The sequence below is a fragment of the Mytilus galloprovincialis genome, chromosome 3 (genome assembly GCF_965363235.1).
Source record: "Mytilus galloprovincialis chromosome 3, xbMytGall1.hap1.1, whole genome shotgun sequence".
Classification (NCBI taxonomy): domain Eukaryota; kingdom Metazoa; phylum Mollusca; class Bivalvia; order Mytilida; family Mytilidae; genus Mytilus; species Mytilus galloprovincialis.
In genome coordinates this window covers 49,992,516-50,010,023 of record NC_134840.1, presented here as the reverse complement: position 1 = coordinate 50,010,023, position 17,508 = coordinate 49,992,516, and the positions used below count along the sequence as shown (strand labels likewise).

Sequence of the window (17,508 nt, the reverse complement as noted above, 5' to 3'; positions counted from 1 at the left end):
ATTTACACCACTGGGTCGATGCCACTGCTGGTGGACGATTCGTACCCGATGATATCATCAGCCCAGTAGTCGGCACCTCGGTGTTGACATGAATATCAATTATATGGTCATTTTTATATATTTCCTGTTGACAAAACTTGAACTGTTCGAAATACTAAGATTTGTTTTCCCCCAGGAATAGATTACCTTCGCCGTATTTGGCACAACTTTTTGGAATTTTGGGTCCTCAATGCTCTTCAACTTTGTACTTCGAAATTTAAATTATAATCCTAGTACCTTTGATAACTGTATAGATTAACATAGACGTATCTGGCACAACTTTTTAGAATCTTAGGTTCTCAATGCCTCAAACACCATATATATATGACCTGTTGTTTATAGTATCTTCGAAAGGATCTTACTACGAGAAGTTATCATTGATCAATGAACCATAGAAATGAGGTGAAGGTCCGATGAATACTGTCAGACAGACATATAAACTTACAATTATTCCATACATCAAATACATATGACATATTGCTTATAGTACAAGAGAAAAACCCTAACCAAGAAAATGTATCATTGACCAATGATTCCTAAAAATTATGTCAAGGTAAAATGAACTCTTTTAAACAAATACACCTTACAATTATTCCATACATAAATATAACCTATTGCTTATCGTATACAAGACAGACATAACCTTGATCACTGATCATTGAAATAAGGTATAGGTCAAAAGAACCCTGTTCAACCAAAAAGTAAACCTTAAAATGCAATTAAAGTTGACAAATAATTAAGTAATTATATCACTGATGAGTTGTAAAACACCCAAATTAAAAAGGATAAGAAACTACATTGTGCATGGTATCCAGAGAAAACATAGAGATATTGATAGATATAATCTGGAAGTCTAAGAAGCAATAGTTTTAAGAATATATTCTCATTAAGTATATAAGGGTAAATTCATAATTATTGTAATGTTTTATTAATAGGAAAAGAGCGACAGAATCAGGTCTGCGATATTAAAGACTCCCACTCATAAATTCAGTAATAATATTCTTTAATAACTAAAATTGCCATCACAATAACTAGAGTTAGCATTTTTGTCACAGGTCAAGGTTTTGCAATAATAAATGTGAGCATCAATTTCTGAATTTTAAGTAGATATTGGCATACACAAAAATGACAAATATGTTTTATTTTCTGTACTTGTTTTATTTCCATTTTGTTTTCAATAAATACATATATAAAGAAACATAAAAGTGATCAACACTGGCTAAAATTTAATTGTATAAAATCTACATTACACTATTACTTTTCATTTGTTTATGGACATGCACCAATTTCTTTTCTGAAACTACATATTGAAAACAATTTAATAAAAAATTACAAAACAATGTAAGTGTATCACTTAATTTCATCTGGATAATGAGCACCAAAGTAAAATAGTTCCCAATAAACAGAAGGAAAACAACTGAATTAATTTTTGTAGATCTACTATAAATAACAATATCACAAAGTAACAGATCTTAATCACATGTTTTGCCCTCTTATTAAATTTACAGAAAGCAGAAAAAACTAATTTTTACAACACCAAGTCCTTCAAAGCTCTTTTCCACATTAAAATCTGTAATTTCTAAAGTTTTTGTTTTCTATTTTGTTTGATTATGTTATTATAAAAAATAATGTTTTTAAACAATTTTTATCATACAATATTTCATAATTAATTTAAAACTATGAAAACGATCCATTGTTTTGTACTAATCACAATACTAAAAAAAACCAAAACCCTAAAACACTATTTTGTATGATAATTTGAGGTTTTTGTTTGACTGATGACACTAAAATAAAACAGAGTTTACCATAAATTCATACATTGATTTCCCTTGATGACTAATAACTCAAAACATTTGGTCCTGTAGGTAAGTGCCTTTTAAAATTTAAGGGATTCATCTCCATAATAAAACTTACAGGTGACTGCACAAATAAGGTTCTTAGTGTCTTTACACTTTCATGGCAGTGCAAAAAAATACAACCAAGCAAAATTAACCATATGGATTTTATAATCCTTTACCGGAAAATGATAGTATCCCAACCAAAAACATCTTATAACATATTCAATTAAGATAAAACAAAAACACATCAGATCTACCCATATGAGGTCTAATTTGATTTGAATAGTAACAGACAATATATTGCTAAGAAATGTCATGAAATGGGTCTTAAACATGAAATTACATATTAAAAAAAACATGATATTTAAACATAATGAAAATGGCAAGTCTTGGTAGCTCTAAATTTAGTGGTTTATTGCTCTCAAATATTTCTGCCTGAAAACAAGACATCATACAAAGGCTGGATTTAAGGTGTATGTGTAAAGAAATTGTTCAAATCCCTGAGGAATTTTTAAAAATTTGAATCTAGTTATCACCAGAAAATAAATTGAAGCGTAATCAGCCATTGTAATTTCCATTTGTGAAAAATAATACCCAGCAAAGATCTTTTAAAAATATCAAACAAGACATCATTATAAACAAAACATGCTTAGAAGTTTCTAACCATTCAGCATTTTATATAAAATAAATAATGAAAAATATGAACAGAAAGTTCATGTTTTGATTGGATTAATTATTAATTTTGATAATATATACAAACTTAGACCATGATGAGTGGGATATGACATTAATTTGATGTCACTGCAACATTGGAATTTATGAAACTGGAATAAAATTATAATTGCCTTGTTCATGATTGACATTATGTTGATTATTATTATTTCAACTTGAACCCTGAAATGATTTCATATTTTATATTTATCTCAATAAATTATGACACAGTTAGTAAACAAAATCTTCCAAAATATTGAACATAAGTTATGGAATTTTCTCTATTCCAAAAAAGATATTCATTAGTTTTGATGAATCATTACACTCTCACAGCACCTCCAAGCATTCTACAATTTATCAAATTATTTGGAACTGATGATTTAATTCAATGAAATGTTAGGTGAAGTTTTTCTGTAGTATTGGACAACATAAAACTTTATTCATGCTAATGTTTACTTTATTTGAAAATATTTCTACACAAGTTTTTAAAAATGGCACTTTAAACATTTTTTCCTTAATGAAACCCAACAATAATTTCTTAATAAACAGTATCCAATAGCAAAGGAAGTGATAATAATATAAACAAACAGGAAATGATAAACAAAATCTTCATAAATAAATAGATCAGGTTCTTGATTCTTTCCCTCACTCTAATTAGGTATCCCATTAATATTTTATACAACAATAATGTACTAATAAATGATATTTTTATAAACACAATGCTAAATCAGAGTAGGAAACATAAGTAGCAGCATGTGTTAACACAACATGGCATTTGATTCTGAAAAAAACAGTAATAAACAAATAATGTGATAAATAGGGTGGGAATGGGGTTTGATAATTGAGCGAGGAAAAAAGCTTGGAATTTAATGTGATAGGTTATAAATACATGCATAATTAATACAACAATTAATATACTGAATTTAAAAAAAACCACTAATGCAGTTAAAATAAAGTAAGAAAAGAGCCATCTGTACCCTGATAAAAGTTGGGATCACATATTAATATCAAATTTCATAACTTATTCTCTCAAATCCCTGCTTGATACAATGTAGGATTAAATAAATCAGCCCTCATGTGAAATGGATTTCCAAAGGAAAAACTTGTGACACATACAATTAAATTATTCTACATGTATTTTAATACAATGTATCTACATAAAAGAGTTGGCAAGTTATGCATATTAAATTAAAACAAAATCATGCAGGTATGTGGTCTAATCGATATAACAATGATAACGTAGGATGGTAAAGGTTTTTTTTTCGTGCAACATGTTTTGCAATTTTATTTCATGTGCAGATGTGAACCAGATGCTCTGCAGGGCGCAGCTTTATACGACCACAGAGTTCGAACCCTGAACATTGGGACAAGTATGGACACAACATTCAAGCTTGATACTTGTGATTAAATAGTTGACACAACACAGGTTTCTGACACATAATGAATGTGGTCTACGAACTTTAACTTAAAAACTTTAAATTTTAAATTGGACATTACCTATTATGGTGCAATATAAACTGGAAACCAAAAGTCTTCGAAAGCCGCCACCGCCGACTAGGGACAACGACGACGCCAACGTGATACCAATATACGACCAAAATTTTTTTCAATTTTTGCGGTCATATAATTGTTTGTTCATTGTGAGATGGCAATTTTATTTCACGTTCATCCGTGCAGATACCCCCCCCCCCCTTTTACGCCTCTCATAATGAGTTCAGACTGTTGTAGGACATTTAGCCAACTACATAAGACATTTGAGGAAAAAATTCAAAGTTTTATGGCCAAAGTAGAACTCGCTTTACTCTAGCATGCTATTTCCTTTCTTGATCTGATAAAATAGCGCCATTGAATAGTAGGTATTTGTCCTGTGACTGTTCTGAAATATGAAAATATTAAAAAAATATAGCGGATTTGTATACATGTAACTAAAAATAAACAAATCTGTGTGATAATAACACATAATGCTGCAGTTTTTATATCATAAGAAGTTAACAACAAAAATGAAAAAGGTGTAAAACAAAAATGAAAAATGTGTTATAAAAAATAATGAGAAATATATGTGATATTGTGATTATGTGAAAAACAGTGATTATGTGGTCATCAACTTAATTTCTCATCTGATAGCAGATACAGCACTGTAAAAAAATCTTGTAAATTAAAGTCCAGAAAAGTTAACAGAATTATCAAACAAAGCATTAAACAAGAATCTGATACACTAATTTTCAACATAATCATCAAACTTTCAAAACAATTTGTTAGGTCAAATTGTAGTGTGCTAAATATGAGTAAATGTTTAACAAAGTAGTCAATCATATTAAAAATTCTGTAGCAAATAATTTCATTTGTCCTCACAAGCATTCATAATTTGCAGATTCCAAATCATTGGAAAATAGACTACATTCTGCATTTTTTGTCAAAATTACTACGAAGCATATTATTTTACAACATCATGGCTACACTTATTAGGACCACTTTGATACTTTATAGATGCATCTGGTTTGTTTTCGTTTTTTTTTCATAATCTTAACCTAAAAATAGAAAAAAAGACATAAATGAAATCATAAAGGGGCACTAGCAGTCAAATTCATGTTCACCGATTCTAATCAAATTCTCATATTTGATTTATAACATTAAACAATATAAAACATTTATCCAAACTATCAAAAGTCTAAATAAAACAATAAACAAAGAACACGCATGAAAATACATAGCTTCGTTTCATGTGTATTTGAGTTTACTTATCGAGTTGACCTCAATAGTCATCCGATGACCATATAACAATGTAAACATGAATAAAGATATAAATAGATTTAGCAAAAAGGTGCTGTCGAATTATTCTAGGGCTATTAAATTTCATATTACAGATATACATTTGTTTTTACCTGTATTAGAATGGTTTATTTGTGGATCAAATCAGTCAATCAAATGATTTACCTTTGTTTCACTTTCAATGTTGACATTCTCTTTCTTTAAATAACTTTACACATACAATTCATATGTTATCCATCTCAAGCTGAGGGGTTAAATTAAGTTCACATGAATACGGATTCAATGAGGTCGAATTATTCACTTGCAAGTGAATAATTCATAATCCATGTTTTTTTGCTTATTTTGACAAAATTGAACCTTATTGGCTACTAAAAAGGAATTATTATTTCAATAATTGTATTTCATTACTGATTGTGTCAAAAAAATATATAATATATTACGTTTTTCATATATCCCTTTAACAAAGTAAAAAGTTTAAATTTCAGTGTTAAAATAGGCCAAAGGAGGCTCTTATCACATTCTGCTAATGGTAGATGTATGATAAATAAAAATACAATAGTAATTCCTAATACAAAAAACTTATTTTTGCTGATAATAAATATATGGTTTGCCCAATAATTTAATACATACATACTTAAGTTGACTAGAGTAGAGTATATAACATGTCATGGCATTTTCTATAACATTGAATTTTTAAAACAACTACATGCATTGCTGCCTATCTGCTTTAAAGGTATCACTACAGTAAAAATATATAGGATTTAAGAATGAAATGGACACAGATCATTTCCAATTTGAATGACCTATTCCATGCCACTTTTCGGATGTTAGATGGCACATCTTTAATTACCTGTTATAAATGGATTAAACTTAAAATTGATATATCAGTAATAAGCATGCATTCATCTTTTTGAACAAAGAAAAATATCATAATAAGAAGAAAAAAACAAATTAATAGAATGAAAAGATAATGCTTTAAGCAATTACATAAACAAAATATCATTCTAGAAATGCAAAGCATTGATAATAGTAGTTAGTCGCAACATTATAACCACACATTTCATTATAAATACAAAGCTAAACAATCAAAGTATGCTATGTGTACACATGGTCTTATGTTCTTAAATAAGTTGTAATTTGAATCAAAACATGTAATCTAACAAAATATATCCTAGTACAGTTACATTCTATTTTAAAGTATTGATTCTTCTATTCAAAATTCATATTCCTACAAATGTCAAACAGACTATTAGAAATTACATATGTTTATAGTTATTTATTTCATTAAAGGGTTATTAGCAGCAGTTACTTATCAATGTAACAACACATTTTCTGCTTTAAAACAATAAAAAAAAAGGTACAAAGATAACAAAATATAAAATTTGACATACAAATACAATGGTTTTAGTACTGTGCAATACTGGATATCTCATTTGAATTTCAGTGAACTCAGCACATGCAGCACTGTACATCAAACCATCACACTTTAGAGAAAGCAAAACATCTAAATGTGAGTCTGATTCTACTACACTAGTATATACTGCTTTTTACCTAACATTTGCTCATTGCATACTTATGTTTTTAACCATTTTTAACATGTCAACATAACGGCAGGATGAGATTCTCAAGATTTATTTTTCTTCCTTTTTCTTTGATTGAATCTCAATTCTAATTGATTGAATAATAAAAGTAGTTAGTGTGCAATTATAAGAGGGAAAATATGTTAAAATAATGTCTTAAATATAATATCACTTGAAAATTAATGACTTTTAAAAAATTTTCAAAAATAAAGTTAATCATACAAATATATATTCATGTAGAACATATATTGTATGTTGTACATGTTGTATATGTAAAGTTATCAAACCATGGCTTATCATTTAACAATGCAAATAAAACAACTCTAGAAACAAATTTTAATAACATTTGCCTATCTAATCACAAAGGAAGAAGCATTAAAAAATTTCAGATATGTGATAGACATTCATGCTAATACAAACTCAGTATGCATGGATACTAAAGATGAAGAGCTATGCTTCGCAGTGGCAGGTAACACCGCAAGATATAATTCAGAATCTAAACAACTTTAAAATGATCAAGATCTGCTCTGATATAATTAATTGGTAAATTTGGTTTTACCAGATGCTGGACAATAATTGAAAGCAAGAAATATGTATAGGTAAGTCAATGTTGAGAGTTAAACTGGTTCAAATAGAAATGAAAGTGATATGGATTGAATATCCATCGAGATTTTTTTCTAAAATCCAAAGGAGACGTTGGTTATTTTACTGAAAATTGAGGGCAACATAAACTTTTCCCTGATGCTTCCTTTCAGCGTAGTCAGGAATCCTAGGTCACTTTGCACGGTTTGGTGACCCCTGATTTATGCAGATATAAAAATTACTAACTATTAGAATACATGCTGCTAGTTCTAATTATTTTCACAGCTGAACACACATCAATAAAAAGTAAGCTTAAAATAATAACAGCACTGGGAAAAGGGATTTCATAACAATGGATACTTATAATATATAAATATAAAATCTCAAATAAATATAATATTCTTCAGTCACAAGATAAAAAGAAATACTAATGCCATAAACATAAGCAACTGTAACTATCTTTTACACTCTGTTGAAGGATTTATAATTGTATCTAATATGTACTCTTCTCTTCTTTAAAAATCTATACATTAATATCATCAAAACAAATATTGTACATGAAATAATAAGATATACACCACTTGGTGAATGTGTACTACTTGGAAGATATTCTCCTTCAGCTTTTGATTCGTTGATCAATTTGACTTTTATTTTATCACTTGCACTATCTTTGTTGTCTTTGTCAACATTGACATCTTTTTCATCATACTCATCATTTGTATAGTCGTCATGTTTATTTTTATCTTCATAGTAAGTATAGTCTGTATCATCTGGTTTTGGCACAACTTTTTTTTCCACCTTGTCTGCTAGGTTTTTTACCTTAAGGTTTTTTTCTTTTTTATTCTCATCGTAATCACCTTCATATCCATTTTCCTCATTCTGATGATCATCAAACTGTACATTTTTATTACCTCCCTTTTCATCATCTTCCTCATTTTCATCTTCATCTTCATCATTTTCATCAGCATAATAATCATCATCTTTATTATTGTCATTGATTTGAGCTGCTAACACATTGTTGTTCATTGCTAGTTTATTTACTAAGTTGCCATCCTGTGCTCCTTTGTAATCAAACTTATCAATGCCACTATCGTTAATATTAAGTAAATGTCTTTGTTGCAGCATTTCTTTGGTATTTTCTGCCAATGTTTTAGGTCCAGGTAAAAGTAGGTAACGTAGATATATCATTAAAGCTCCTGCTGCTACTGCAGTTTTATGAGCCAAACATCCATCTAAAATAGAAAAGGTTTACTTATATGTGCTATTGCATGAAGCATGTTGAACATTTGCAAGTCATAAAGAAAGAGAATGATTTATATGACATCACTATTCATTCATCATTACTGTTTGCCACAGAAAAAAACCTTTTCACAGATGATTTTTTATATATTGAAACTCAATACATTCTTATCATGCTTATCTCAAGGCAAGTCAGCGCTACAAATTAAAGTGTATGATAATTTTTTTCTCTTAAAACTGATTTTTTTTTTAAAGTTTTCTGCTGTGAAGTTCAACAAAATATACATAGAGATTACTTGTGTTGAAGAAAGGTTCTTGTTTCTCACTGTTTTCAGATAATACATATATATATATCAAATATCTACTAATCAACTCTTGCAGATTTTGAATGCAATATACAAATTAACCATAGACTTGTAAAATTACAGGAACATTTACAACACTTTGTATTCAGTATCAAAAACAGTTGTGTCAAGAGTGGAAGATAAACCCATTGTAACGATTTGAACTTAAATTGTTCCAGGAAAAAGATGGAATAGTGTAGAAAGCATTCAATCAGAAGTCAGTTAATTGACCATAAAGAAGATATTGCAGTAGAATATATTAAGGTGCAAAAAAAAGTGTAAAAAAATTGACTGGTAGAGCTTTTACACTCGGAAAAAGAACAATTAACGAAAAAGAACAATTAACAATTCATAAATCAGTTCTTCAAATTACATACTCTCCATTTCTTTTTCTGCTAGAAGCCTCCTCTGTCCATGTAATACTGATTTCTGTTCAATACCAGGTCTCCCTAGTTTTTGTTGAGAAAATGACTTTACAACATTTTCACTACCTTTAGTCACCAAATCTGGTCCATTCTGCATCACAACATTGTTTGTCATTTGAACATTTCCAAGATTTTTATTGGTATTAAATTCTCCTGCTAAGTTAAGCACAGGTGGTTGCACATTAATAGTATTTTTACCAAACTTTGTCATATTCTGAGAAAGTTTTCCTTGAAATTTTAATAGTTTATGAACAGGGCTATCCTCATAATCATAACTCGTTGACCCCAAATATTTTTTTAAACCTGCTGGGTTCTGTTCAACCTTCTTCATGAGACCATAACAACCCACATCTTTTTGCCACGATAAAATCTGATCCAAAAAGTCATCTGATAAAAACTGGTAAAATCCAAGGCTTGGACAAACAAATTCTGAAAGATACATAGGCTAAGTAAATTTAAATTGAAGACTAAGAGAAACAAAGAGAATGTCATTTCCTCTATTCAAAATAGTCACAAAATAAATAACTGAAATTCACATCTTAATACCGGTACTACAAATTTAATCAATAAAAAAACCTAAAAGTAGAAGCCATTATCCAATGAAATTATAGGCCAAGGTTTATGTTATATAAAAAGACATCAACACAATTTATAATAGTTAATTACTATGATATCTAGCATTATTTAAATTAAGTCTAAAACCACTATTTTTACCTGAACATGCTTTCAAAATGTTGTCTTGTTAAGATTTTAAGGTATTTAGAAATTGTCCTGCCAGTAAATTCAACAGTGTTCCGTCACTGTTAATGCATTGTTCAATAATAGCTGTTGAAAACTCTATATAGAACATATCTTTACTGTTCATTGGAGAAATGGCTGAACAGGCTAAAGATATGCAGTAGGTGTGTTTGAATATTTGGTTGTAAAAGACTGAACAATTATTATATATATCTTTATGTAGAGGATTCAGAAAATACAACAATTCTATTTCAAAATCTATGAACTAGTGATAATTCTTTCATAGCTTTAAAAATAAACAAGACTCATTTTTTGTACTCTAATTATGCCGTTAGTTTTCTTGTTTGAATTGTTTTACATTGTCATTTCGGGGCCTTTTATAGCTGACTATGCGGTATTAGCTTTGCTCATTGTTGAAGGCCGTACGGTGACCTATAGTTGTTAATTTCTGTGTCATTTGGTCTCTTGTGGAGAGTTGCCTCATAAGCAATCATACTACATTTTCTTTTTTTATATAAATTTTATAAAATCTTGTCATTATTCCTCATTTTCATGATTTTACAGTTTAATATTATTAAAAAAACAAAAATTCAAATTATCTGGAAAATTATTGTTGATCTCCAACTTACGCTGTTCCATAAATAAATCCTGAAACCTTGGAATGATTTGGCCTTTGAGAGTGCCATGAACAATATGCATCATTTCTAGGTAGTTGTTGGTACAGAATTCTAACTGTATATTATGTGTCTGTCCTCTACCATTTGTTACAAGTAAATTAGATAATTCCTCATAACAACCAGCCTGTAAAATTAAAACAAATAGTTTTTCCTTAGTTTTGTTGAAAGGAAAGCATTAAGTCAAAATAGGTGATACATGTACTGCTTTTGCTAATGAAGTATTGTAAGAAAAGTTTTGATAGGTTTTATGCTTACTTTTTATATTTCTTTAATCTGCATTTTATATTTGCATGTATATGTAGGACATCAACTCCCTGCATTAAAAGAACTAATTAGATTGGTTGGTGTGTACTATAACTTTCAACACTATTGTGCTATCATGTGGTGTTCAGTTTTTATTAGTGCCTGGAGAGAACCACCAACCTTTAGATAGGAAAACTTACAATCCTAGTCAACTAAGATTGGAGTCAAGTGAAACTGCTACACGCTCATAACCTCAGTTTGGACAGTCTAGTGATAGAAGTTTGATTACTTAAACCATGCCGCTACCAAGGCCCCAAAATAACTAAAGAAACTGTTATCAAAATAATGCTGATCAATGATGTACGATATTGAAGTGATCTATTAAACTTATTTACAACTTGTCTAGATTATGTAGATTTGGTGCATTTTAGTTTGACAACAGGTACCTGTATAAACATCTATCTATATAGATGACTGTTTCATTTTGATCTTGTGATGCTTTTTAAAAAAAATTACAATTGGTTAATGACATACCCTCGATTCCATTGTTCAGTTCTGTTTGTTTCAATCTACATTGAATATGTATTAAATAAAATTGAGAAAGGAAATGGGGAATGTGCCAAAGAGACAACAACCCGACTATAGAGCAGACAACAGCAGAAGGTCACCAATAGGTCTTCAATGCAACAAGAAATTCTCGCACCCGGAGGCGTCCTTTCCCTAGTATAAATTTTACAAAGGGGCATTAACATTTCTAGGTTACCAGATTTATATATAATACCTGTTCAGACAGCATGGTCCATAACATTTGATGAGTTATACCATATCCTGTCAAACCTTTCCTTGTCATCAGTTCTATACAGAAGGGACTGACACCACATTTCTTCTTTGATGGCTGGTACCCCATTATCTCCATCATACATTTATCGGATTCTTTCTCATTTAAAGAAGCTGTTAGTAATAATACAAATAAAGTGAATGGAATCCTAACTTAAAGACAATGATCAGGAATTCTGCAATAATTCATAATACTGTTTTTTACAATGTAAAAGTTAAAACAAACATGTTTATTGGAAAATAATGCTCAAATCAACAGATTTTTTTTATATATTATACATGTATGTTCTTTGTTGATTAGTATTAGTCTTTATGTCATATAATAATTACATAGATATAAGAAGATGTGGATGAGTGCCAATGAGACAACTCTCCATCCAAGTCACAATAATTTGTAAAAGTAAACCATTATAGGTCAAAGTAGTCTTCAACTCAGAGCCTTCGAATGCATATAAGTACTGTGAGTATTGCTATGAATCTACTTCATTAATATGAAATTAAATCAGTGCAATGGCGTCAAGAAGTTTTATAAATGCATAACTCTGGATGGATACTTACATACAGAACTTTTTTTATATACTTGTTGATCCCACAGTAACTGGAATTGCAAATGTTTGTAGTCCTTATGCAAAGACCAAGGATTACCAAGAAGAAACTTCATAGATTGAAAATATTCTTCATCATCCTTTCTAACGAAATCTAGAGCATCTTCACATGTTTTTGTTGACACAGTCTTCATAGATTTTAATTTCTCTATCGTATTAGGTTTTAATTGTTTTATTGTTCCATTTTCAACCTTCATAATTATTGCTGCTAAATGACCTGAAACATAAAATTCATTCAATAGATACTTTAGATTATTGTGTCATGTAATAAAATCTTTATATAAAATGTATATTTTGCAGTGCATAGCACAGCAGATGTGTGTGTTGTTTCTTTCGGATACATATAAACTTACACATCAATGATCATACTGTCCTACATTGTACATGTAATACATGTAATATGTACTTTAATAAATAAATGAATCCACAAAAAAAATATTGCGAGTTTTCTAGTGATGACTTCATTAATTCTGCACAAATCTTTTGTCACAGCTATAAGGTTCACCAGAAGCATCTTCCTCTGATTTGGTGGAGAGAAAAATCGTCACTGGTTCTTTCATAGTCATTGTCAAGCTCATTTTTTTTAATGGACATACAAAAGTAATATGGCATTCATGGTATTTAAGTACATAAAAAAAATCACGCCCGTTTTTTATTCATTTGATGCAAAATAATTTTGTTGGAATTTTTTTATTGTAGCAAAAAATTGGGCAAGATTGATTGTTTTTTATTTCAATATATTAAGATAGCCTTACCAGACGCGATTACGACTGGACGCAATTACGAACGATTTTTAATGTTTGCCCCCTGATATTATATTTATGCATGATAAGTTATAAATGTTTCTATTAAATAAAAACCCACAACATTACTTGTGTTTTCATGAAAAAAAAGTTCATGCACAGTTGGTTAATGTTGCAAACGATGAAAAATCCAATTTCGTAAATGTCAAAATAATGACTCCCTCTCTTGGAAATTACATGAATAAAGCACACAAGCTAGTGCAAATTGCCTTCTTTTGTCATTATATAGATAGAAAAATATCTCCTGAATCTGTTCATATGCGTGATGCCCTTTATCTTGCCCAAATAATCCAAAAATGAACGTTTTCTCAGACTCTGGTGATCCTAAGCAGTGTCAGAAGAAAATAGTATTTTTATTGAAAAGTCCTGAGAACTCCGAAAGTAAAGGTTTAATATAAATTAAAATCATAGGTTCACTTACTAAAAGGAGAATTCAGTGCGAAAGAACTTGCATAAAAACAAAAACAAAAACGAAATATTTCCTTTTCAAAGAAGATTTTTGTCACTAATTTCGTCTGCAACTACTGCTGAAGAATTTGAAGTAAAAGACCATTTTACACTTCTTATTTTCTTAGGAAATGTGTTTAAGATAAGATAAATGTATGTTTCACAAATTTAGATTGTTGTCATTGATTTCTTCTGCCAGATATATAAATTATATAGTGCCGTTTGTAATTGCGTCCTACTCCATATTGGGCTTGCTAGACCCATAAAACCAGGTTATGAAAATCTTACTAAAGTATCAGCGGCGGATTTAGAGGGGGGGCCCAGGGGGCCCGGGCCCCCCCTGTTTGGGAAAAAATTTGGTTGCTTATATAGGGAATCATTGAAGCGTGACTGGATCGGGCCCCCTCTTAGGTCAGTCAGTGGGCCCCCACTTATGAAAATTTCTGGATCCGCCACTGAGTATCCCAAAGTAAATAGAAAATTGTGTGTGTTATGATTCAAAATGAAAAGCCTTCATACATCTTTAATTCTATGGTACAAACAATTCAAGAAAAGTATTCTACAATGAAAAAAAATAATTAAAGTTCAAAATCGTTCGTAATTGTGTCCAGTGAGGCTAATGCCAGAATGTTTTAAGGCAAAAATTAAGTCTTAATTTAAAAAAAAAGTGCAAGTAAAGGGGTTGAACGCCCTCTACACCCAATCTGGATCTGCCACTGGATAGGGGCTTGGTCCCTCCACCTTAAAGTCAATAAAGAGCTTCATACATGATAAATGCAGACTTTTTACAAGTACATATATCACTTTAAACATTGGCTTGTTACGGCAGTCGGGGGCTCCCTTTTTACAAATTATGGACCTGCACCTAAAACTATCCTTTTTCAGGTTCTTAGAGGCTCATACGGAGACAAGAAGGAGTTAAGTTTAAGAAATCGGGGGTACATGTACAATGTGCAGCATAATATTAACTTTTTGGGCCTTTTTTGTAAATTATCTTTGGGGATTACTCATTTATTTATATTTATCTTCTTGTATTGCATAAAAATTAAAACACTTCATTATTATGCATGCAATTTAAATTAAAAGTGTTAAATTGTCCTATCTGAATTAATATGAATGAACTATACAGATAAATGTATGATCGTGTCGAAACAGCTGCTGACTGACCCTCTATAACTCTCAAGCCAAACAATCCATCCACGTTCAGGTCTTGATAATTGTTCTTATAATACTCTATCATATTATCCACAGCACCAATAACTGTATCGACATATAAAGGAGATAAAAATGCACATTTAGACAACAGAAGAAAATTTAGCAGAAAAATCCAAACGACCACCGCCATCTTTAGCTGGGCGGTATGTCTGAAAACCGTTACAGCCGCCAACCAACAATAGATTTATATTTTTTAGATCATGAAATCAACAAGGTCTCGAATAAAAGTTTGTAACGGAATTGTTTTAAACACATGTTGTTCAGTCTGTCCGTTCGTTCGTCGTCCAGCTGTCACGCTCCAGGTTAAGTTTCCCTATTTCGATTCTCAATTTTATTTGACAAGGTAGTTTTTGAAGAAGTTGAGGTGGATTATGTTCCCTTGTGTTGATTCTATAGAAAATACAACACAGCCTTTCCCCTTGTACTATCATATTTGGCAATAAGTGGCTTGATAGATAGAAGGTTATTGCATGCATTGCCAGCAATGATTTGGTTTAAAAAAAAATCTAAATGGACCAATTCGGCTAGTAAACCTTCTAGGCACCTCTTCACTGACTCAGCACGTTTTTTTTTTAATTATTAAGAGGTTATTTAGGAACTTTTGTAAACAATAAATGCTAGCACATCATAAAAAAATGCTTGAGTAATCTATGTTTAAAGTTTTATAACAAAAATCTATGTTTTAAAGTCTGTTGATTTTTTTTTTACAAAAATCAAGCTGGGGTTTTGTTGCCATTTTCTATAAAATACAATGAAACAATTAATAATAATGCTTTGCACGAAGTTCCTCCTTGGTAATATAGTATTAATGAATGGGTATTTTTATAATGGCCCTGTTATATGTCCTAGTTCTGTAATAATGGCCGAGGAAGTCTGTAATGGCCCGAGGCAACGCCGAGGGCCATTACAGACGGTTACAGACATCCGAGGCCATTATTACAGACCAAGGACATATAACAGGGCCATTATAAAAACACCCATTTCTTAATACATTTATTAACCAACTGAAAAAAGTGCATGTGTTGCTGCCAACTTGATGTACTCTCATACTCTTTTAATGACAGTTTAGTTTGAAAAAAAAATGTACTTCACCATGATCAAGCTTTAAATATACCAAATATCCAAGATATTAAGGCTATTAAGTTGAAAGGAGTTATAGTGTTGAAAACATGATGAACAGTGATCCCTTTATATGGTTCTTTAATGTTTGTTGCTGGTTACTAAATTAAATAAAATACAAAAAGGTATTATACTCTTTACAGCTTAATTTTATTAACTTTATTAAAAACCCTAACTGGGCTTAATACAGACAAGCTGGGCATTAATACAGGGCCATTACAGAAAAACAGGGCCATTACAGAAATAACAGGGCCATTACAGAAAAAACAGGGCCATTACAGAAAAACAGGGCCATTACAGAAAAAAAACAGGGCCATTACAGAAAAAACAGGGCCATTACAGAAAATATCTTATTTTAATAACCAGTCATTTTGGGCAATAATGTACTTAGTTGGTTTATAAATGTACATAATGGTGATTCCCATGGCGATAGAAGGGTTCATAAACCTTAACTTGAAACTTAGTACTCATGTGTCCCTGTGTTATGGTCTTTCTAATTTTAATGTCAAATTATAGTTTTTACCCCAATTTTACGGTACACTGAACATAGAAAATGATAGTGCGAGTGGGGCATCCGTCATTCATGTTTGCATTTACTGTTATCTGCTTTTCTGCTTCATTAGTTTGTATTATCCACCACTGTATTCAGTGTATGTAAAGTGCGGATCCTAAAATCATTTTTACTGTATATGCCATAAATGTCTAATGTAGAATGATAAATAAACAGACGAACTTTTTTTAATTTTTGAAGAAAATGAAGAAAATTAGTTGAAATGTATATATTCAGAAATACATAATACTAATAAAACAAAGTAAGAGATGCGAGCGGGGTTTTATCGCGCATAAAGCCATCCAGCTGTGAAATATATACCAAAATAGGTGAATATTTAGGACATTTCACGAACAGATCGTGCAGGTGCTTTATAAATAACATGTAAGATGTTGTTGCAGTAAAAAATATTCATTTTAATACAATTATTAAAGTTGTGTAACGTAGAATATGTTTTGTCATTCAGTTTCTTCATATTTAACTAAATTCCACTATGATGATTTCGTAATGCTAGTCATGTTGACTGTCGAATAATGATACTATTCTTTCATTTTCACTGTGGAGCGAATCATTAGTATTGTATATGCGGTGCATTTTTACTGTATACTTTTATTTTTTTTTTTATCTATTACAGCTCATTTCTTTACGCATGTAGAGCAAGACTTTAGTTGATTTGCTTGCCTTTTTTTTTATTGTATAATCATTATGATAACACCCAATTTAATTCAAATATTAAAAATACAGGTT

At 30.4% G+C, this 17,508-nt stretch overlaps 1 protein-coding gene across 1 annotated transcript; it reads right to left on the bottom strand.

The window, feature by feature from the left end:
- Positions 1-1,176: 1,176 nt before the first annotated feature.
- On the bottom strand, positions 1,177-15,370 carry LOC143068220 (uncharacterized). Its single transcript, XM_076242110.1, has 6 exons — positions 15,045-15,370; positions 12,581-12,844; positions 11,967-12,136; positions 10,895-11,066; positions 9,480-9,956; positions 1,177-8,751 (listed from the first exon to the last, which is right to left on the bottom strand). Exons 1-6 carry the CDS (start codon positions 15,220-15,222, stop codon positions 7,982-7,984), a joined length of 2,031 nt encoding a protein of 676 aa, XP_076098225.1. The 5' UTR covers positions 15,223-15,370; the 3' UTR covers positions 1,177-7,981.
- Positions 15,371-17,508: the final 2,138 nt, after the last annotated feature.